Source organism: Scatophagus argus, chromosome 2, assembly GCF_020382885.2.
Source record: "Scatophagus argus isolate fScaArg1 chromosome 2, fScaArg1.pri, whole genome shotgun sequence".
Taxonomy (NCBI): Eukaryota; Metazoa; Chordata; class Actinopteri; family Scatophagidae; genus Scatophagus; species Scatophagus argus.
Window position 1 is genome coordinate 5,051,830 of NC_058494.1, and position 24,110 is coordinate 5,075,939.

At 43.7% G+C, this 24,110-nt stretch overlaps 1 protein-coding gene across 2 annotated transcripts; it reads right to left on the bottom strand.

The window, feature by feature from the left end:
- Positions 1-721: 721 nt before the first annotated feature.
- LOC124066544 (axin-2-like) lies at positions 722-18,085 on the bottom strand. Of its 2 annotated transcripts, none has more exons than XM_046403024.1 (11): positions 17,614-18,085; positions 15,221-16,164; positions 12,608-12,748; positions 9,766-9,868; positions 7,776-7,916; positions 6,747-7,168; positions 6,456-6,605; positions 6,120-6,353; positions 5,883-5,987; positions 5,169-5,294; positions 722-2,678 (listed from the first exon to the last, which is right to left on the bottom strand). In XM_046403024.1, the coding sequence occupies exons 2-11, from the start codon at positions 16,051-16,053 to the stop codon at positions 2,552-2,554; spliced, it is 2,382 nt and encodes a 793-aa protein (XP_046258980.1). In that variant the 5' UTR covers positions 16,054-16,164; positions 17,614-18,085; the 3' UTR covers positions 722-2,551. The 2 variants fall into 2 exon arrangements, with proteins under 2 accessions (XP_046258980.1, XP_046258989.1); XM_046403033.1 differs by lacking the exon at positions 17,614-18,085 and adding an exon at positions 17,063-17,568.
- Positions 18,086-24,110: the final 6,025 nt, after the last annotated feature.

A 24,110-nucleotide genomic window follows, 5' to 3' on the forward strand; every position in this document is an offset into this window, starting at 1 on the left:
CCAATAATGACTGACGTGACTACAAGAATTAATTTCAGTAATTATTCAGTTGTTCAAATGAAGGGGTCACCTCTCCACGTTCAGTCTGCGTTATGATGTGATCACAGCACTACGATTTCTCCGCCTCTTTAATGGCGATGACTACAACAACATTTCAAGTTCTTCATAACTGAGATAGACATGGAGGTTAAACACAAGGCGGGCAACTGTCTGTATTAATGCCAGGGAGTATTCAACGACAGGTTCCACAGACCTTTCTTTCTCAGTGTACATCATTTCACTATCGCACTGTGTGGAGTGTAACGTCCAATGTTTCTTATCATTTAGTTACATGTTACACGTTAAATGTTACATTTCCAATTGAAAGGCTCATACAAAGGAACATTATAATTAACATTATATTTGCTTACATGGTATTCCTTAAAAACTGAATATTACCAGGACCAGTGGTTGATAATTTCAATTTTTTTTTTTTTTTTTTGGCTTTGACAAGCACGAGGAGGCTGACAGGTAACAAAAGTCTCTGGGAAGAACTGGGTTTTGTTACCAGGTCTATTCGTGTCACCTTTAACTGTCAGAAAAATCCAAATCTCTTCCTCATGCTGTGATGTTTTCCGTGCAGTCTAAAGCGGCCATGTGTTCTGTTAAGATGATATCCTTAGAATAGCTGTGAAAGCAAACAGGATGTTCATCATGAACAAAGTAATTCCAGACACAACAGTTTTCATTTGAAAAATATAAAACTTTAATAAAGGCTACATCTCTCAATAATTACAATAATTATAGGTCCATGTAAATCTTTAAATGAAACTCTTTATATAATGTATAATTTACAGTTTAGATAGAATGAAACAAAACAAACAAACAAAAAAGGTTGCGGGGTAAAAACAAAACAAAACAAACTAAAAAAAAAACATGATTACAGGATATTATTAAAAGCATAAAAATATCTTTTCAACATAAAACCCTTCTGAAAACCAAGGGATATATATTAAAACCCTGAAACAGGGTAGCACATGGTATGGCATCCATGTAGGCACAGGTGCTGTACTCATAAAACACCAGCGATAGTGTTTGTGTATTGTATGTGTGGGTGTGTGTGTGTGTGTGTGTGTGTGTGTGCATCACATGTGTCAGTATCCATACTTCAGAATGCATAATTACAATGTATACAGGAGCTCTGCTATATACGATGTTACTGTAACAACATTCAAAAGATATCGGAGCCATAATTCTTCAATGTTCACTTTTTTTTTTTTCTTTTCATTTTTCTTTTTGACACGCTAGCTGACTTCCTCGAGAAGTTGTTCTCAGTGACCCAAACTGGTTCTGGTTAGCACAAGTTAATTTGGTGTGAGGGCTGTAAACACTGCCATTATTAGATGGTACAGCTCGTGCTCAACGTCTCCTCTCTGTGTGTGACTGCACTGTTTGCATCCCCCCCCTGTGCAATGCCTGGTTTACAAACAAAGGCACAACAAAAAAGATTGAGCTCTGTCGCTGGACTGAGAGAAATGGAGTGGGAGGGGGAGAATGAGGCAGAGGAAATACTAGTGTGACAAACTTAACGTTACAAACTATCAGCAGCATATAAGACTGGGATTGACCATTAGAACAGTGAAGGGAATGCGCCTCGGACAAGACCACTGCTTGTTAGTTTGGGTCAGACGGGGCTACAAGGCTATGGGAGGTGCTAGGCTAGTGTCACATCATTTGTGTAAAGTAAAAAAAATAAAAATAAAAATAACAAATCAAACACCAAACAATATCACCACAGTATTCTCCCAACATTCAAAGCAGCTTGCCCATTGGCTGGAAATGAGGAGGGGAAGGGACACAGGTTTAAGAAGTCTTAGGAAGGGATAACAGGGGAAGGAGTGGGTTGTTTTTTTTTTCAATAAATACTTAATAAAAACTTTCAACTCATAACAAAAAGCATCTCTATATATAATACATGTATGTATACATATCCGCATGTATGTATATGCACATGTACAGACGTTTTTGTAACGATGTTGGAGTGGAACATTAAGAGCAGGTTGGTGGCATGGTGGTCGGCGCCTCCTAGTTCATTTCAATTGGCTGGGAGGCCGGCGTGAACGCACCATCAGTCTCTCATTACATCACAAGAAAACAGTCATCTACATCTTCAGTGGTTATATTCAAGAAGAGGCGGGGTCTCCCCCCCACACTGGCCTCCAATCATCATCGTCGTCGTCATCATCATCATCCTTGTATTGGTCTTTTAAAGTCTCTCATGTCATTCCCTTGTGTTTCTAAGGCTGATTGGTTAATAAAGTCAGGGAGGGGCAGCACCTCCTCTGGGTTCGGCATACTTCATTGGCTCGTCTTCCTTCAATCACTCCTCTTGTGCTGGATATATTAACTCTGTTTAGCTTAATATTACGAAAAATAACAAAAAAACAAAAAAGGAGTCCAGAGTGTTTTTGTTTTTGTTAATTACAAAGAGTCTCTTGCTCAAGTTTTTAGGGACAGTTTAGCTTTTGGTTGGTTGGGGAAGGACATTGGCTCGTTGGCAAGAAAGTGGCATTTAGTCCATCCTCTCCACCTTGCCCAGGACCTTGCCCTCATACATGGGCAACACAGTGGCATCCTCCCACACCTCCTCGAACACTGCACCACACTCAAACTCATCACTGGCTTTCTTAAAGTAGTACCTGAGGAGGGAAAACAAAGAGAAAGGTCTGTGATTAGAAATTGTTGAGCGTAGGTGTGTGTGTGTAAACACAAAGACTGAACTGACAGAGTGGCAGCAGGAGAGCATCTGATACATTTCATCATGTTTTAAACCGCTTTGAGGCACCTACACAACCACTTCCATATACAGGCTCGCGCACAACTCCCTTTAGTCCAAATCAAACACACACACTTTGAGAGCCAGAAATGGATCCTGCTCAAAACAACTTAGTCATAGCCTTCAATGCCATCCCTGCACACTTCAAAGGCAGAGCCTGACTCCACATAACACCGCTGCACAAACAGAGCTGAACCCTCCGTTTAAACACTCCCTGTGATAATTCAAGCTGCTAGGAACAGCATGCTTGTGTGTGTGTTCATCCATGTGTGCTTGTCTCCTCATCCCCTTGTTCACCTTGACTGCTGCCCACTCTACAGATGCCTATCTGTCCTGCAAGGTCTTATTAAAGTTGAAGGGTTAATTAGAGGCTGTCTTAAGGCCCCCCTCCTCTCTTTCCTCACCAGAGCCCACTCCCTCTCTGTGTCTCTGTGGCTTCTAATTGGGCTGGCTGTCAAATGAAGGACCTTTCTGTCACACAGGTTGACATTTCAGGTGCCTGAGAGTCTGTGCCTGTGACTGCAAGAGCACACTCCGCTGCTTGCGCATAAACACACACACGCCCCATGTTTCTCTACTGCACACACTTCGGGCAGCTTTCCGATCACCAGCGGAGAACAGACGAAAAAGAGAGAATGGGAAGGGAAGAAAGCAGGGGGAATCGGAGCGCAGGCCTTCCCTGGCTCGGTGAGTGGGTGTGATAGGTTGGATGCGGGCCGAGCCTGAGGGGCTTTATCCTAGGAGGAGGAGGGGGGGACTGCACAGACAGTCTCCTGGAGGTCACAGGTCACCTAGCTAGCCCACTCTTCTTTTACTCTCAAGCAGAGATAACTCCCAGGGTTAGCTTGGTCCCAGTGACTGTGAAGTCTCCTAGAGCTCCTAATGATTTCTCTTCTTTACTTTAAACCCACCAAAAGATCAGCAGGAGGGGATTTAATGATAAGCTTTGTAATGGAAAAATGCCTCATTTTGCCCATGTGTGTCTGCGTTCAGAATACAAAAAAAGCCCTGTGTTTTATGAGCAATTGCTCAACTTAGAGTCATTCAAACAACACATGTAAGGAGGGGTGTAAAAAAACGTACACATACAGTTTTATTTTCCTTGTTGATTGTAATTACACATAAATAAAGAGGAGGCTACGTTACTCCAGCTGCAAGACTTCCTACTCGATGCAGCGATGTAACGGAGGGCGGATGACTTCATTTAATGATGTAGCATTCTGGTAACCTTTTTTTGTTGTTGCATTTTGCCTTTTCATCTTGATTAGCAAAATCACATAAATGCATCACCCATCTCGATTGACTGAATTTTTTTTGTTTTGTTTTTGAGGAGAAAATACTACATATTCAATAACAAATAGTTCATCATTTTGTTTCATAGAATGAGACAGAGAAAGACAGAAGGAGTCTTTCCATTGGAACATGTTTTATGTAGCAGGATTTTTCTCTCTTCGCAACATCTGGCACCAATATCGTCTGGCAGAGCCACGGCGTACTGTTCTCCACTGTACCGCTGCCATGTCCAAATTAACCAACTCCACACATTCTGCTGCCATTGAAGCCAGACGCTTCATCCCCACCTCCCCCTCTTCTTTCGCTTGCTCAAGAGTTATGGGATAGCAGGGGTGCGATGACTTGCTTGTAGGCCTTCTTCTCTATTGCCTAACAAGCAGATGTGGCTGTAACCTAATGTTGATGTCATGGGTATGCAGGCTTTGACTCTTTTCATACAACTGATGTAGTACAGGAACAGTTACTTGACAAAGCAAGCCTAGACTTCCTGATTTAAATGTCTTCAAACTGACTGGAAATTATATTTTTTAATTACCTAACAAGTCCTTACAGAGTTCAGGAATCCCACCCTCATCATATGACACTGACAAGAGATATATTTGCTTGGTTAACTGCTATCAGCCATTAACTGTAGAAAGTGCTTAGGACATTTGATTTCAATGCCTGACGCAATAATGTGGAGGAGGAATTTGAAGGCCTCGCAATGGTCTTTGTGCACAAAATAAAATGTCCCAGGCTTCAAAGCCATATTTATTAAGGCTGCCTTACCATGGAAATCAGTACCAGATGTGAGAAAAAATTTGCTCCAGAGCCCCCCTCCTCTCCCCTCTCTCTGTAAGCTCTGAATGCAGTGGATCAGCCCATTTTTTCAACTACTGGGCTCCAGTATTTCACACTCCCACTCAGCAGACAAGCATACACAAGTAGAATAACGAATGCACATACATACATAGACACCAAACCCTGCTACAGCACTGACTCCATCCAAACAGCCGTGACTCAACATCTGTCCAAGCATGTCTTTGTGTACTGTGACCTGTTGTCGGTGTTTCATATTTACCGGTAGTTGCCTTTCTTGCTCAGTTGTTCCTTGAAGTGTCCAAGGGTCAGGCAGTGGGTCTTCATCATGCTGCGATAAGGAATCTCCTCACCACAGAAGAAGTAGGTGACTACTAGCTCTTTCGACCTGAAAAAATGCAAAGTGAAAAGTGGTTTTAAACAGCTGAACTTTTGGGAGGAGGAGGCTCTGATTGTTTAATGCAGACAAAGAGTCTCTGGAGTAATATTAAGACAGCAGACAGCTGAGTCACCAAAGGTCAACCAATTAAAACTAAAAGAGGCCTAACAGTCAGGTGGCTGTAGCTCAACAACACATATATGAAGTGGTGAAGTTAATTCAAGTTACCAGGGGCTACTTAACACTTCTTTGTTGGGTTTCAGTGTCGAGTGTGTGTGTGTTGAGGGGTGGGTGGGTAGTTAGGATTCTGTATTAAAGCATGTTTAATCTTAAATGATTAAAAAGGGAGGACAGAGGAGTTCAAAGACATAGCTATGCTGACTCACAACATCTTTCTTTGAAGGGAAGAGTGAGAAAGAGGGTGAAAACACAAGCTCGGAAAGAGAGGGATTTCTCAAATAAGTGTTGATGTGTATGAGAAATAAAAACAACTGGAAAGCAACTGAGAGTGAAGTTATGAAAAAAATGAGCAATAGAAACAAAGACAAGACAGTGTTTTAGATTCAAAATAAGATTTGTAAAGCAAGTGCTCCGTACTCGTCTGCTTGGATTCCAGAGCTGGTTACAGGACTGCCTCCGGTGGGGAAGGCAGCTGCTGGATGGCTCCTGTCTCTCTGAAGACTGCCTGCTGCTGTTGATTGCCTGCCAAAATCACAAAAATCGATGACTAATTAATACTCACACCAATACAAACAGAAACCGTTACTGATAGTGTATTCTGAGGTGGTCAATCAAATGTGGAAGAAGTCCTAAGCGAGTCTTGAGTTTGCCTACCTCTGTTTCGGCGGCTTGGAGACCTCCTCCAGTCTGCGACAGGCCTCCTCTAGCTGTGCCAGAGTGTTGGGCGGGGGCAGGGGAGGCATAGCTGGGTCCTGGATGAATGGGTGGCCTGGATGGTGGCTGCGGAGGTGAGCGCCACTGCCAATGCCTCCTCCACCCCAAGAGGAGTGAGTCCGACTGGGCAGAGTCTTGGAATCAAGTGGGTTGGACTTCTTTAGGCCTTGAGTGCTGTTAGGACAAAAAGGCACAATAAGTAACATGAGTTGGCAATTCAAGACACTATGTTCTGTGCTACAGATTATGTTGTGGCTCTTCCTGACAAACACTTACCTGTGTGGCTTGTGTTTGCCCTGTCTCTCACTCTCTAGGATCCACTGCCAAACATTCTGAGAGCGGTCGGTGGCATCTAGGGGAAGGCGTGGTGAAGATACACCCTCATCGGTGGCCTTGACTGGCCGCCTGTACAAAGTGCTGCAGCGACTGGAGGAAGAAAGAGAGGCATGTCAAGACCAGCGATAGAGTAGCTTTACTACTTGGAAAATTGAAGAAATCAGGTACTAAGGGGTAATGTACAATGCTGACTGATGACTGGTTTCAGCACAGCTCAGAGATTACACTCACGCAGGCGTGAAGTCGGAATAATTGGCGCCCCCTGGAGGGCAGAGGCACTGCACGCGCTGAGCCGCCTCGGCCTCAATCTGCTCCTTGGTCTTTGGCCCAGCGTGGTGATGGTGGATGTAGTGGTGGTGGATGTGCTTTGAGGACTGCCTGCCTGTCATCAGAACCTTGGGAGCCCCAGGATAAGCGCCAAAGAAGGACCCTTGGCCAGAGGACACCGTTGCATTTGTCCGATCTGGGGAGCTCGAGCGTGGCGAGTGACGAGCCACACCTGGTGACTGGCATCCAGGTGTCTTCAGGACACGGGACAGGTGCTCGTCCAGGATAGCCTGGGGGTCTTCCTCACATTGGCTGCCAGACGGGAGCAGTGGGTGATGGAGGGAGGTGCTGCTGGCGAGGTCACCGCTCTCTTCCCTTTCTTCCTCCTGGACAGGCAAGGGAAAAAAAAAATACATAAGGCAATTGAGAGAACATTCATTCACAGTCACATGTGGGAAAGGGAGCAACAGAGGAATTTCTGTCTCAACTTACACCAACTTATATCTATCGTCCTCTGAAGTCAGTGAGAGCAAACGCCTGGGTAACTTGATTTGAGTTTCCTTTTTGCCGCACTGTTATCTTCGCTAACAGGCTTTGGGTGCGCTTCATCTATAATGCAGAGTGTGCCTGTTCTTCACAAAGAGACTGGCACTACTCATACTCAGCAAACGTGCCACTGGAGAGTAGCTAAGTGCTAACTATTTGAAGGAACTTCAAGTGTGCCTAGAAACATAAGTTTGAAAGTTCCTCCGCATGAAGTACTGTAGGACGGAGGAAAAGGGAAGTAATATCTAAACCAAGACAGACTTTCAAATCCCTTGGTCTTTTCCCTGTTCTTCGACATGCTAAAACTACCATAAAGGCTTTTGTAGTGCAATATGGAACCATCATCCTGAGTTAACCTGTATACAAGTTAGAATTTCTAAGCAGTAACCATGCTTAATGTTTGTAGGAGTGTCGGACCGTTTAGAACAGGCTTATGTGCAACTCTACCTCCTGGATCTGCTGCAGCCTCTCCTCCAATGAACTCATGGTGTCCTGCTCTCGCTTCAGCTTCTCTAGCCGGGCTATGAGCTGGGCTGCAAAGGCTGAGGGCTCAACGGGGGTCATCTCCTTAGGCAGCCGGTGTGTCCTCTGCAGGGTGAACAACACAGGGGGAAGGACACTTTAGTGTGTGCAAGTGTGTAACTGCATAGTGTTTCTGACAGACGCAATATGTTGAATTAATCCACTGCCCTTGCCCTAATCCTATCTTGTTCCAAAAGCCTGCTACTATTCCAAAAGGCCTAATCCAGATGCCCTTGCCCTCAAGCTAACCTGAACCTTCTCTGCCTCCTATCCCTCCCCAAATCTTCTCATGCCCAGTGCCCTTGGCAGTGCCAGGCTGCTGGGCGAGGGAGAGAGAAGGGGGTAGCGATGGCGGGGTAGCAGTTGGTCTTGCTCGGAGGGGAGGCCCCCTGCCTGCACCCTCTGTAGCCCGACCAAGCCATCAGCTAGGCAGCCTCTGAAGTCAGCACACTTCAAAGGGCCCTTGTCAAACATCAAACGCACACTAGGGGTGGGAGGGACACGCAGCTTTAAATCTCCGAATAAAAGCCAGATATCGACAGAGAAGAGAGAGTGAGGAGAGGAGAGGGGAGGAAAAAAGGGAGAGGGGGACAAAATTAACAGCATGAAAAAAGAGGAAGAGGATTGAGATGTGCGTTAGTGAAGTGGCAATGGTGGCGGAGAGAGAGAGAGAGCGAGACAGAGAAGGAGGGGAAAAGAGGGAGGGAGAGGATAGAGGAGTCAAATACTAGGAAGATCTGAGGGGAAGTAGTAATTTATTTCCTGACTGCATGCCGGGCAGCTCAGAGGTACTCTAGTCACATTATCCTCCCTTTTCTTTAACTATATGCACCGGTTTCTCTCTCTCCCTTTCTTACTTTTTTGTTATTTGGCACACTGGCTTTCTTGATTTTGACTCTTTTTTTTTGTTGTTCCTCTCATCTCTTTGTAGACACGATGAAGGGAAGAAGAAGAAAGGCAAGCAGAGCTGCTGGCAAAGGAGCGCCAGCCCTGCACGGGGCCCCCGCTGCCTGGGGCTGGTGCATCATGGGAGACAGAGCCATCTCCAAATCAGGAGGGAGACATTAAAGGAGTGCAAGTGGGAAAGGAAAGGAGAGAGATTGAGAGAGAAAAGACAGAGAGGAAGAGAGAAAAAAGGAGAACAGACAACACTGTCAAATGCATGCACAAACACATCCATATGCACACACACACACACATACAGCTGTACCACATACACATACCTGTGTTTGGATATGCAGACAAAAGAATTTTGCATTTCTTTTCTTGTCTCAAAAAAGTCCAGCTCCTAACCTGATGTCAATCTGCTCTAATAAACCTTAAACCCTCCCACAACATCTCCAGGAGGTCAAGAGAATCTTGAATTCAAAACACATACAGTACACTGTATGACCCAAATATTGATGGGACCAGGTATCAGGATGGGAGTAAAGGAAAGTGGAACTGAATAGTGATGTGCTGGGATGTAGCTTCAGTAATCATTTATCCAGTTCATGGAGTTCAATTTAATCATTGTGATGTTTATTAACTCTGCTATATTCACAGCAATCGTGACACCCTGTGATACGCAGGAACTGAGACCAATAAGAAGATGACAACATGAGTTTATATTTACAGTCCTATAGAAGCTACTAGGACAGGGAAGAAGAAGAAGCAGAAGAAGAAGTGAAGTGGTATGCAAATCCTGCCTTTCATTTACACTGACTTTTATATGAAAATGAGAGGGGGAATGAATATAGTATTCTGATACAACGTGAGCTGTGTTTAAAAAAAAAAGAAAAGAAATAAAATAAAGCACAACTCCTCAAGGGAATCAGGACCCAGTTGTCTGTCAGTGCGTAAAAGTTTGAGTTTAGCAGATCACCAAAAAGGAAACACTGTGACAGGAAGTAGAACTTAAGGAAGTAGGGCTTACGGGAAAGTGGGGTAGTGTTATCTGGCCATTGATCTTGACACTGCGATGCATCTCTCGCTGGAGCTGCTTCTTTGTGCCCAGTTTGTATGGAGGGATTCCATCTCTGCAAAAACAAAGATATTACACATTTATCTTTGGTAAAAAAAGAGAGACAAAAACAAATGACTGAAATGTTATAAGCAACTATTCAGTGGACGGTTTTTGTGTGGATAATTTAGTGCTCCTCATCACGCAGGTCACAATAGCTCCACACCACACACAACTGTCGGTGCATTAGTGTCATTAGCCACTCTTTGTGAAGAAAGAGCCCTTAGGAGGCAGTTCACTATTGAAGTGACCGACACAACACCACCCAGTAACCACCCACTAGGCACATTACAGCTAAATCAAAAGGCCAGGGAGCCCTTGAAGCCAAGGCAACAAAAACACACATAACAAAACACACCAGGACAATAGGAGAGATATGCTAAACATCCCACTGTGGGCTTCAATAGAAGAGTCCTACTGATAAGATTACATCAGTCCTTGTCAACTCTGACAGTGGCTGTCTGAAAAGCAGAAAAATTAGCGCTAACCTCAGTAGCTGGTTAGAGTCGGGAGCTACAACAGGCTAAAGCAGGCTAGCTAATGCTGCTTAAGTGCTGCTGGCTTTGTAGCCCTGATATATCAATATGAAAATAGAGATGTAACTAGGAATACCAGCAGTCTCGGGACAATTAAGCATTTATTACAGGAATCTTATTCACTGTTTTTTCATTCTGTGTCTGCTAGCTTTTCCAGTCAGCTGCCACTTAAGCTGGGCCAATTATCTTGGCCGTTTTGGCTGCTCAGAAGTGTCTGACCTAGCCCAAACGCTACTTTTTCTGCTGCCTCTTTGAAATCTCACACTCATGCACATATGCACCCGCTGCCATCTTCGTTTGGCAAGCGCTGTGCTGTGAGCCTCTGATCTCAGCAACATCAAAAGGCTGGTTTGTAAGATAAGGTAATGTTTGAAGTTGGTGCAGCAGCATTCCCCAGCGTCCAAGTAAATCCATAAATAAGATATAAGCAAAAAGAGAAAAAAAAATCCTCCACCCCTTCTTACACCCCCCCCCCCCCCAATCCTACTCTTCTTGTTCTTTATCTGGGAAATGAGATTCAAATTTGCAGTGTGCCTTTAACCACTGTAAAAGGACATACTAATCAAATTGTTCCCTCCTCGAATGAGGGAGGAAGACAGAACGTTTTTCATTAAAATCAGTTAGAGCAGGCGACAAGGACAACAGAGATCTCTGTGTCAAAGACCTTGGTGAGACCTATTAGAGAATATGAATTTGACACATGTTGCAGTTCAATAATGAATCTATTTTTTCTTCTTTACTCTTCTACATAAGTTCTGTGAGTCACGTTTCAGAGCGACATTGTCAAGAAAAAGAGATAATGGAGCCAAACTGACGATATCACTCGTGTTGCAACAACCTTCTTATGTGGCCTACTACCAAAATCGATGCTTCATAAACTGCACCCTTGGGACTGCCAAGCCATCATCCCTCAAGGCACAGGAAGAAACACAGGAAACTCTTCAAAAGTTAAACCCAACAGCCCAGAGGAACTTGTGTGCTAACAAGCACCCCAAACTTTGCGGCAAAACATTCCCACAGAAAACATGCCGACTTCCCAATCACTGACTGTGTTTTGATCAATCCAAACTGTCCCCGCCCTAGCAAACCACGTGATGGCTGGGCGCTTTGTCCAGGTTGGAGAACAGTCGTGGACTCTTTCATGGTTTCATGGGCCCTTACTTTATGTGGATCTCCTATTCAGTTGTGCAAGTCATTTTCAAAGCAGCCAGCCACCCTCTTATCCCCCTAAGCTCCCCTCACCTAACAATAGGCTGAAAGCGATTCAGTTAAGCCCTTTATACTCCATGCACTTTATTTTCTCACTCCCTTGCACTTGGAGCCTAAACCATTCCTGCTATTGGCTCTGGAGGGTGGAGGAGAGAAGCTGCAGAGGGTTGGGTGGGTGGAGGTGATTTTTTGGGGGGTGCCCTTGTCTGGCCAGGGGGAGTTCCTCATGCCTCGTCCCAAGGCCTAGAAATGAGTAACCCTTGTGAAAACCTCACAGACACATGATCTCAGCACGCCGCAGAGGCCAGTGGCAGGAAACCGACCCACCATGTGAGTAAGCCTCCTTTCATTTGGTGCCAACATTTTTCAATGAGTTTGTCTTGAGGCCCAAATGGCCATTTCCCTCCCCCTCTCCTCCAGCTCTTCAAAGGGAAAAAGCGATTAGATAATATGAAAAAAACAAGTCTGTTGTGGCAGAAGGGTGGGTGGGATGGATACATTTCAACTTTGAGGAAAATGAGGCAACGCCCCCACCCACATCAAGACGTTCTCATTTTTTTCTCCCTTCTCTCCAGCCTGTAACGCATCAGAATAAACTTCAAAAGGTCTTCAGATATAATGACTTTCCCAGAGTTATCTCCCTGGAGGCCACAGTAACAACTACACATTAATACAGCTACCTGGAGTCAATCACAGAGGATAATTAAAATACATTATGGACCATTATTTCGCAACAGTGCAGTCTCTGGGACCCAAGAAAAGCTGAGTCTGTTGAACTGCAAGGCCAAATATTTTTCTTCACACCCCGAGACTTTTTCCTGGAAAGGTGTTGACTGAACTCCAGGCATGTTTAGATACTATGGAAACAATAAAATTCACAGAGCTTTGGCTGCGGTCAGCTGAATGGAAATGGGCCTTCTGAATTTGCTAAATTTTCTCCAAAACCAGCTGGGTTAAACTGAGGCTTGCTAAGCAGCTTTTTTATTTCTATAAAAACTAGAAAGACTTACACACTACTGTCTGTCATGGACATGGAATCATCTGTCGTGGCATCACTAGAGATCTCGCTGTCGTTGGCACTGGTGGCAGGGGCAAAAATGTAGCCAGAGTTGACAAAGTAGGGACTGGCTGGGTCTCCTCGACGATGGGACCTGCAAAAGACCAAGGGGCTATTAGCCATCTTTAATGTGATGTTTCTCCATGCTGTTGTGCGAACTCAAGACAGTGAAGAACGCGACAGCTGGATAAAGCTTATTCGCTCTGGGTTTTCTTTCATTGTTTATTTTATCAAATTTTAAGAGCAAATGTGACAGGCTGGAATTAGTTTCTTTTATGTCCTCTGCAGATTTCTGTAAAAGAGACACTTTTATGAGTTCATGAGGCCCTAGGATTCTCTTTTTCTTTCACTTTTCTTTTTATCCCCTCCTTCATAACATATATGAATCGTGTGGGAGATGGTTGGAGTGGGTGAAGTGGACCAGGCCCATACTCCTGCACTCTTCCACAGTGAAACTTCACTTTCTCTTTCCTTGGAGTGTTTTCTCCTCCATGCTCTCCTCCAATTCTGCCTCCTCTCCTCCCCCCATCATCCATAGCGGGGCCTCTCCTTTACCCACTCTCCCCTGCTTTCCTTTCTAAAAAGTCTCTCTCTCTCTCTCTCTGTCTTTCTACTCTCTCCTGCTGTGTTGCATTCCTGTTTCACTGGAGAAGGGGGTGGACAAGGAAGAGGGAGGGAAAGAGAGGAAGGGGGAACTTGAGCTTTAGAGAGGGAGGGTGAGGGAAAGGGGGAAGGAGGGCCCCTTTCTTTATGAGAATGCCTTCTGCCGGGAGTGCTGAGAGGAGAACCCCAGCATGACTAAAGCCGTAGGCCCCAAGCACAAACCTGACCTTTGGAAGGTCCGCGCAAAGAGTCAGGTATTTAGCACAGCTGGGCTCTCTGCCCCCCTCTCTTTCTCCATCTCTTTTCTTTCTTTCATGATCTCCCCCTTCCTGTCTTTCCCCCTTCCCCTCCTCTTGTCTCTCCCTGTCTCCTTCCAAAGCATGCTTAGTCTCTGTCAGACAGATTTTTTTTTTCAAAAAGGAGAGATAAAAGTGCTAGATAGAAAAGAAAGAGGAAGGAAAACACTGAGGCGCACACACAATGTATGGCAAAGTGGGATCAGCGGTTGAAGCTGCGGAACTGAGCTGTGGATGTTTTGTTGTTGTGTTTTTCTACCACTTTGGAGTTGAGTATTGGAGGTTTCTGTAAAAGAAGGGAAAAAAGAATCTGTGCAGTGGCAAAATTAGTTCCACATGTTTGAGATGGAAATTGGTTGACCTAAAGAGATGGTGAGGGGCAGGGGGAAAGGGGGAGAGCGCGGGTGATGGAAGGGAGAAAGAGAGGGCTCTCTCCCTCCCGTTTTTCTTTTAAAAGAAAAACAAGAATGCAAGGGATCACACCAGGAAACCGGGAGATGCCCACATGTCAACAAACTTTGTGCTTATTGGTCCCTGGCTAAACATGGCCGCTTTCAATCAAATGAGTAAATATGCTATGAGGCTATCTGACATATGCTCACATGAAGGACCAACTCCTCAAGGGCGTGTTTGACTTGAGTTATTAGATTTAATCAATTGGTTTTTACACTTTTATTAAAATGACGCCTGAGAGATTTTTTATTTCTAGTGTCAAGCAAATGTTTACTTAACTTGACAAGGAAAGTATGGATTTTCTACAATCTGAACTTTTCCTATCAAACCAAGCAAGTGTCAACATATTGTCAAACCTCTAAAAAAGAAATGCATGCAGATGAACGGAATATGTTTATCGTCACTGTACAAAGTACAACGGGAGTGAGAATAAAGTAGTTGAGTGAAAAACTTTTTAAGTGCCCCTTTTGATGCAGGGTCATGTATAAAGTCTAGTTTTTGAAAATGTTCCTGACTTCAAGAGATTTCAGCTGTTGGACAATGTGTGGGACGAGCTCTTAAGATAAAAGCCCAAATGCTTTCCACAAACACTTCTGCTTTCATCTGTGACCAAGAGAACAATATCTCCGCTTGGCATAAGACTGACTGCACAAGTGCTTTTAACTCTGTATTGCCTGTATTTTCTTTGGATTAGGGAGATTTTGAGACAATATATTGTAACTATGGTTTAGTGAGAAGAAAAAAAAAAGTCACAAGTCAAAATCTAGCTTAACTTTAAAATACCATCATAGTGATTTATGCTGCTGTAACAGTCATCAGGCTCGGTGTCTGAATTTGGGCCTGAACCGGAGGAAGGGTTTCAAAGCACAGGAAACTTGAGCAAGCCAGCAGAGGGCTGCCTGCAAGACACCATTTACTTAAAAGGAAGGCTCAGATCCATTGATGTTTTGTACCCACCCCGCCCCTCCATCCCTCCAACCCCTTGACTAACTGCAAGGCAGGAGGGCACAAATATACAGGCATGTTCCTCTGAGACCCTTTGATCAAGTGCCTTTATCTCTCTCTGAGGCATTTGTGAAATAACTGCCACACATTCGCTGCAGTTTAACTAATGAAGGAATGGTGATCACGAGGAGCAGTGCTAAAGCGTCAACATGTACCAAGATGTAATACAACAGCTGCTACAACGTTCTCTAGGTGAGCGCTGCTCTTACCTGCAACTATTCTCCAGCACTTCAGCTGCTGTCCGGATGGTAGCAGTAGCCCTCAGGGTTTTCGCAGACAGTCCAACCACTGACCCTAATGTTTTTGCCTTCAGATCATTACAACTCCACTCCTCTTCTTCCATGAGAGGAGGAAGGTATCCGCACATCAGCTTGAGGCTGCCGAGACTGCCGTGGTTCATGTACGCGGCGTTCTCGCAGCCGGTGCGCACATATTCGAGGTATATGTCAGAGGTCAAAAACATCTGGTATGCATTCTCTTCCATGTTGGACTGAATTTCCGTCTGTGCCTGGTCAAACATGGCAGAATCTATTTGTTGTTTCTTAATACTATCCCTTATGAAGGTCTTGGTGGCGGGTTTCAGCTGCTTGGCGACAATGCTGTTGTTCTCGATGTACCGCTTGAAAATAACTTTGGCAACTCGCAAAGTTTTGGTATCCTTTAAGTCCATTTGCCTGAAGCCGTTGCAGGCGAACCAAAAGTCCAAAGTGTCCACGCAATTCTCCCGCTCCAAAAAGGTCCTGAAGAGGTGAGCGCCGTCTTGGTCACCCAGGAGAAAATGCAGAGACTTTGTCCACCGGACTAGGGGCGAGTCCGGGGACGCGCTGCCCTCTGGCTCCCCGAGACCATCCTCGTTCCTCCGCGGTGTGGAGCCGGGAGGCGCGGCGGCGGCGGGGGTATCTTTAACCTTGCTCTGGGCTCTCATTTTGGCAGATCTGCTGGGGTTGTAGCATGACGCCTCTCCCTCCTCCCCCGGTACCGGAGGACGGGGAGCATCTTCTCGGAAGCTACTGCTGATGTGCTCCGTAAGCGCCCTGCTCATGGCTCCAGCTCCGGTTGCCGTGTGAGAGTGCCGTCGTGCCTCCACTGAGCTCCAGCCTAATCCTCCTCACTCTCTAAAAGCAGCGGGGGAGCTTCTCAGCTCCTCTTCACTCTGAAACACAAAGTATTGATCTAATCAAAGCCAGATCCTGCTGAACTTCAAAGAAAGACATCAAGTAAACAGTCCCTTTCAAAAACCCTCGGTCGGGTTCACAGAGAAAGGAAATATGAAAGGCTTTCTTTCGTTTCATTTATCTATTTATAATCTAAATGAGAGATCAACTGCAGCCTACATTCTCAACGTGCATTGATCTGTCACATCAAAAACCATTTTACAAGAATAATCATCTCACACAGCCTCACTCTTCACCAAAACTGTATTCTCACAACTGTGGCTTACACGTGTTTTCCTAACGAGTCCATGTCACAGGCTTCAACTCCAATTAATTCCCAATCTGTTTCGGACGAGCGTACCCTACCACTGCGTGGATCACCTCACACACATAGACTCGTTTCCACTCGGAGCCCTCATCTGTCCTCACTATCCCAGAAATGTTCAGACGAGTGGAAATGCATCTGATCTGCACCACAATGACCTTACACGTTCTAATGTACGAGGGGTAAAAAGCCCCGCGGGAACAGCCAGTCGCTCATGCGTAAATGTAAGCGATCATTCGCTTTAATATCTGCCCAAGAAGGCTATTACAGCACATTATTGAAGACACATCCCCGGCAACGTGTCTCAACTACCAACACGACAGAAAGACTTGGCATCTTTGGCGCAAAACCTCATAAAATTAGTGTTTTAATCGGAGCCAAATCTTTAAAAAAAGACGTATTACGTTAAACGACAAGCGGCTAAACCGACACAAACCGAGTGGCTGGTTGTTAAAAATACTACCATAATAATGTATACAGTCTCAACAGACAGTGTAACACTACATTATAATATAACCGAAGCTTCAATCAAGTGGAGGAGGAATGAATAAACGTGCGTAAAATAAACATACCATCGCAAAGCAGATCCAACCGGAGTAAAAACCGTGAAAAGTTGAGCAATTACTCCATTCACAGCAGAGCCTAATACAGTCCAAAACTCTCAAAACAGTAATCCAACACAAAAAGCGACGACGGACTATTTAAAGCCTGTGCCGTGCCACATGTGTCCTATCCGCAGCAAAACAAGCGCTGTAGTTTGCTGTACCCTGTCCCATTCAACAACTGACCTCAGAGTAGGCAGGCTCAGTCCCTATGTAGATCACTAGGGGTGTCAAAATCTGGAGAAGGTAAAAGAGGAGGTGGAGGGGGGGGCTCTGATTGAAGAATACATCCCACTTTTTTCCCAGCCAGAAGACGCACCACCCGACAAATATTCGGTTTTTATCTAGGCTACACACACACACACACACGCATACACACACATAAGCTTCTTATCTATCTCACCGTATTTCTCGCCCACAAACAAGAAACATAGCCCGCATTTCTCAACTTCAAAGCTCAGCAGCAGCACATCAAAGCGGCCAAGAGAGGGGGCCTGTGGAACAGCTTTCCTACAACTTACCATCCATGTACCCGAGTAGCCTCCCTTTCTGAAAACGTTAAAGTAGTCCAACAACAGGCTGTGCCTACAACCTCGCTGTTCTCTGTCCTGTAACGTCCTATCACGCTGGACAATTTCAATGCAGCAGCGGCGAATAAAAGAGAAAAGCGTTGTCCCCTCGACTTTTCTCTCCAGGTAGTGTTTCAAGAAGTCATGGCAGGCGGTAGGAATCCTCCGGGCTGTTTCTAAAGCAACTGGGCTGAAGGTTTAACTGCGGACTTCAAAGTAAGGAGCTGCTGGCCTGGTCCCGGAAGATACATAAAAACACAGCGTCTCATCTTCGCAGTAACCAATGAAATAAAACAACATAAAACGAACTAGAATAAAGATAAAACAATAGAAACCGCTCCAAGTTATAGCGCATCTTCCGTTCAACAGTTTCTTGTTAGCATTAAACGCTCGTTAAGGTTTAATAAACTTTTCTAGACAGGGAAAGGATCTACATGTATGCCAGGACCTTATCAAAGAGAGGCAATCTAGACTAACTCCCCGAGGCTTTGGAGCGTCAGAAGTAAGTGATCTACCGCGCCAATAGCATTATTCTTACAGTCCGTCTGTTACTACACCGAGTTTCAACAGAAACACAAAGCAAACAAAAGCGATACATTTATTGCCTGTCGCCTCTTCATGCGACAGGAGTGAGTGTGAAGCCGCTGTGATGGGCTTTACAACAGTTTTACAAATCAAATTCAGTGGTTTATCTTCTGCTGTACAACAAGATATGTTTCTCATTGTTCTTTATTAGTTCACAAAGTGAAAGTTGTTTGGATATATTATTCTTATGTAATTCAAGTAATATTCCCTCTTAGTTACAGAGTGAAAAGAGTTGCAGGAGCGACAGTAAAGCATTTCTGGTTAAATACCATTTTAAACAATACCCACAACTATTTAAAACATATATTCTTTAAGTTATACTCCTGATTTGATAATCCTATAGAGTGTAACTGTCAAATAATTTGCATATTAGTCACAGGCTTTTAGCCACAAAGATGTCAAACTAACACGCTTGCCAGTTCCACATTCAGGGAAAATGGCACAGCATGACATTTTGATTGAAATTGGACAGAGAGCAAAGGCAAGAGTGTTCTCTAGTCTTTTAATTCACATGACTCTCCTAATGTCATTGTGACAGAATCTTAAAGAGTGGGTTAGACAGTGATCCAATCCCATGGTACTTCAAAGGCTATATTGTCCCTTTGATGTAGAAAATCAACTTTAAAGGAGAATATAATTATATAAGTCAGAGGATTCAAATTCACAAAACTCTCATGATGGTACAGGACAAGGAAACTAATGAAATCCAACTTCTCTGAGGTCTCCAAGTGATGACTAATTCATGTTGAGTTATACATAGATAAATAAGTCTGCTGTGTATCAGTTCCCATGTGAATTCACAGTCGTGTCAGCATCTTTGTCTGTTTGTCAGGATCTTCCCACTCGGGCACATGTTTTAGCTTAACGTGATCACATCCACTCTCACCTATCATAGATAGGCCATGTTGAATGCTAAGTAGGATATTCAGTGACCACAGACCATTATTATTTTCACTTCAGATACTCAGTACTGGTTCACTTCATCCTTTAGCCACTCTTGATAGTTCTAACAAATGCTGCTGAGTACTTTTGACATAGTGAAGCTTTCACAAATTTGAGCAATAGCAAGTCTTTCTTGGAAAATAAAGCAATCCAGTTGATTATATTGACATCCTGCCAGCCACTTCCTGCATGCTGCGAGCCTGTGGATTTGAGTCCAGCTGATTTCAGATGTAATCTTTTTAGGAAATTTTCAATGCAAGGTGTTACTATAAAACTGTCCTGATAGTGGACAGTATGGCCTCTTTCTCTGTCTGTCTCTGTTTACGTGCATATGTGTGTGTGCGTGTGTGACAGTGTAAATATGAAGAGGTCATTCATAGCCGCTGTTTATACTGGAGGGCTCTGTAAAACAAACATTGCTGCCACAAATCCAAACAATCCAGCACCCAAAATGCACGAAAAAGCTTCCAACACTTCGCAATGGGAAGTGCCCACTATCTGTGAGATGGAACATGGATACAGAAAATGGGTCAGCGGCGTTGGCACTGTGACATTCAAGGGGCACTTGGCTGATCAGCAAGGCCCAATTTAAAGCCATGAAATATGTAGCCATACTGTTATCTGTGCGCTAACTTCTTTAAAGTCCTCTTTGAAAGAAGAATTGAGATATAAAGGGGTTATAAAATGTAATTTTTGAAGTGTAGGACAATCTAAAAAGTGGGATATTCACATTTGGGATAAGATGTTATCCACACCAAATTAAATTAGGCTGCACATATCACTGCCAGAAAAAAAAAAAGTCCACAGACAGTTCAGTTTTTGCTGACAGACAGGAAAATTTGTTTAAGCTCTGCTCAGTCTGCTTTAAATGACATGTAAAGTTCAGGATAGTCGACTACTAGGATGTCGTTTCTAATGCATTTCTACAGAAAAACAAACAAACACCAAAGGTACATCCAGAAGTTTCTGATTTTTTAAAATCCATTTGCAAAGTGTCATGAGACACTAAACCCATGAGACCACACCTGTTGACCCTTGAATGCCCACTCTTGTGTTCAGCAGTGACAAAAGAGAGAGGGTGCTGTAAAGCAGCCACAAGAAGCCCCTTTTTGATGCTGACCCTGGCCTGACCCCTTTGTTGGCCCTAACCATTTCACAGGAAGATCCAAACGCTTTAAAAGCACAATACAGGACGAGAGTGCTGCCACCGACTTGCTATGAAGGCCCAATAAAACGGGGTGACCTGGAGGCTAATTGAGAGCTTGCGGTTGGGAAAAAATTAAAGGCATCTGGTGTATCACCTAAGATTGGAAATGAAGCGCCTCTTTAATTAGAGGCTGCATTAAAGGCACAGAGAAAGTGTACATTTCATCGCTGGAAGTACAGGTGTCGCACTAGGATGCACGGAAGCAGACAGAGGACTTTAATTATATTGGTCTGTATTGTAGGAATGGTTTGTTAGAAAAAAAAATTCTTTCTTTTTTCTTCCATTCTTTCTGTTAGTACTGTACTGCAGAAGTCTTTGATGGTGTATCATTAGTTGCATCAGTCAAACAGTAGGCCTGTGCTCTGCCTTTTTGTCGCTTTTTCATAAGAATTTGCATCATATCGCAGCCCACAGTGTATGTTCCTACAATGTGAACAATAAATTCTGTACAGCCCGTTTTATCGCCCTTCCCTCCGCTCAAATCCTACACTTGTGCTAAAATAGCACAGAGAAACAGAGGAGAGGGTGGCTAATTGCAAATAACCCAATATTTTGGAGTTCAAAGGCTGTGGTGGGTTTGACTGATAATTTTGGCTGAAGCATCACCATAAACACTAATAAAATTAAGTGCGTCGGAGAGAGGAGGGGGCGTGGCCAGGCGTCCCTTTGAACAGACCCTGTGATCAGTTCCCCCTCTCAATTAGCGTATTGTCCACTTGTCCTTTCAGCAGGGAGGGAGGGGGCAGTCTCCCCCCTAGCTTCCCTTTGAAGTGATTATCCCTTTATCTCAAGCCTGAGCGAGGAATATCTTGGGGGACAATGGCAAATTAAAGCCCATATGGAGAGAAGCGTGAATGTCTGTTTGTAGGCTCAGAGAGAAATAGAAAAAAAAGGAATGATAGAGAAATAAATAGAGTGGGGAGAGAAGGAGAGAGAGAGATAGAGAAGAAAAGAGAGGCAAATAGCATCATTCTGTTTGCATGAGCTGAAGGGTGAGTGGTAGATGTCAACACTCATCCAAAAAAGTAATTTAGGGCTCGTGCCTGAGTTGACACTTGTAGCAGAGTGGCTTTAGAAGAGCTAAAGGAAAGAAGAAGGGAGGGGTGCGTGTATCTGTCATGACAGATGGAGAAAGACGAAGAAGGAGGAATGGAGCGATAGAAGGATGAGCATGAAGAAGAGAGAGGAGTGCAGTTGTCAGCAGAATCAGATGGCGGTCAGGCAGACAGGCTTGAAGAAGATACAATTAAAGTGTGGAGTTAAGACGGGCTTTGAAGTTGGACATGGTGCATAACACCCTTAAAGTTTGAGAAGCCAGCCATTCATCCGCTTGTTATGGCTTGTTAAGAACATTCCTTTTAAAAGGCCCAATTTAAGAAAATAAACTTTAATTTCAACTTTGGTAAAAGTCTAAATAAATGGAGAGTAACAACAATCAGGTAAGATTTTCAACAAGGTTACTAAAAAATTCGATGGTCATCTTGTGAAACTTGAGTGAAGGATTTGCTGAAGAAGGTGTGGGGGTGCGTGTGAGCACTGAGGATGAATAATTACTTTCTCTTCCCACTCTCCCCCTTTTTTCTTCCAATCCTGTTTTTCGGTGGCTTAAAACTTTAATAATGTATAGAAACAATGTCTGTGATGCTTGGCCTAATCCGTTTGGGCTTGGCAAACCTTTGTGGTAACCGAAACCCAATCTGATGTGAGCAAATGTTTGCCAAGCCAGCATGTACAGACAGACAGACTGTGTATCTGTCTGTGTTTCCTTAGTGCAAGATTATATGTGCAGCTGAAAAATAATATAAAACAGCAACTTTCTGCACACCACACTACCTCATTTCACAAATACAAAAAACAACAGAAATCTTAAGATCAAAAAATTACTATTGTTAGCACACTATAGATACTCTAATTTCCATTCTCTTCCTAGTCTGCACGCCCTGTATAACTGTGCCAACTGTTCCTGCAGTAATTCCACTAATACAATTTCATGTGTATTAATTACGTTTGTCAGCGCATCATGCTCAACAAATCAAGTGATTCTTCTTGTGATTGTGAAAGTGAGAGAAATGTGCCAGTGTTCACTTTCAGTTCAGTTAGCCATCCTTAATGAGCATCAGACAAATGATGTAGAAAAATGCTTGACATGAAGCAACAGTCAGGCCTGTTAGAGGCTGAACAAAACTTGTTACAGACCAATGCTGGTTTAAACTGACTGAGTGGCTGAGACTCAGCCTGACGGGAAATTCATTCACTGATAAGGGAAATGAAATGACCTCGTTGATCAAATGATCTAGTGTTCCGCTGTTTGATGCCTGGACAAAACAGCAGCAAGCGACAACAGCAACACCATAAAATCAACAGATGGACGTGACAGTGGTTCATAGTTACAGTCTTTACAACCAACCGTTTTGATATCAGCGTATCAGCGTCCACATTCTGTCATTTCAGACACGCTCCAACTGAAAAGTATGGGTGACTGCTGCGTTCACACACACTATCAGATTCTGTGGTCAAAACCAAACAATTTAGTGCGTGGTTAGCACTATCATGTGAGTATTTCATCACGTGTGAACTGATACAAAGAGTTTGTTGTCTTTGGAAAACCTGTTTTCTGTTCACATGTATACCTACTCACCTGGAGCTGCTTCCTACTGTTTGCCACAGAGCTTTCCGGAAGAGATACACACAATGACAAAACTCACAATCACAGGATCTCAGGCTGATGGGAGAGTAAATACCAAAGGGTGGACAAAATAACACAAATGGCACATAAAGAGGTGGTTTGCACATGGAAAAAAAAACCCCAAAATCTTTAAAGTAAGTGGACCACAACTGTAAAAGCAGCTACACAGGCAAATTAAGCTGAATACCAGTTAACAGTGCAGTATGTGTCAGCTTTAAAAGGGGACCGATGACTGACACTTTTATATGTAAATTGTGAAAGCAGCTATCAGTTCCAAAGGGGCAAAACTGTTGGTCTGGATTATATATGCAAATCAAAACAGTAAAAACCCAATAGTACAATTCAGTATAGTTGCACTATACAACCATACCACCAGACAAGAATGTGACCCAGTCTTTTCAGTCTGTGTACAAATGACAGGATTTTACACTTTCAAACTGTCTGCAGATTAAATACAAAATAAATAAATAATAATAAAAAAGGAGTTTGGATACTCGTTCAGATTTAGGAAAAGAAAAGTTAATGTGTGGGTTAAAAGTATGTTAAGTTATGTACATGACTTAAGTTGAATATATTATGTCCAAGTTGTTAACATTTTGGTTTCAGACGGGATACAAACACTGGTGCTGTGTTTGGACTTTCTTGCTTGCTTATACTACATCACTTGACATTTTTTCACATGTGGCATCTGTTTTCCACAGAACTTTAACTGGATGGATTAGTAAATCACCTGGATACAAAAAGTCTGAAGTTATGTTGTTGGTACACAGACTGAAGCACCAAGCACTAAGTCTACAAAACGCTGGATTATGCTGCGCAACAATGTTTTTCAGCATCTAAATGGCAAATGCAGTAACTTAGATTTAAGGTGCAAAATAATCCAAAATATCATAATTAAGTCAGCAACTAAAACATTTTGTGACTGTAAAGTAAAAAGGTAATATCAGCTGCACTTTTGTGACACAGTGTGGATGTTGTTCTCCTGCACACCATTCACTGATCCAAACTGTACAGCCTTACTTTCCACTT

What these genes read in the sequence shown, in the direction of transcription:
- LOC124066544 (XM_046403024.1), bottom strand. Translation starts at nt 16,053, where the DNA reads ATGAGCAGGGCGCTTACGGAGCACATCAGCAGTAGCTTCCGAGAAGAT. An exon ending in TCCATGACAGACAGTAGTGT is followed by an intron (nt 9,869 to 12,607) that starts GTAAGTCTTTCT and finishes TTGTTTTTGCAG; the next exon opens with AGATGGAATCCCTCCATACA. An exon ending in GGCAAACACAAGCCACACAG is followed by an intron (nt 6,354 to 6,455) that starts GTAAGTGTTTGT and finishes TTGTCCTAACAG; the next exon opens with CACTCAAGGCCTAAAGAAGT.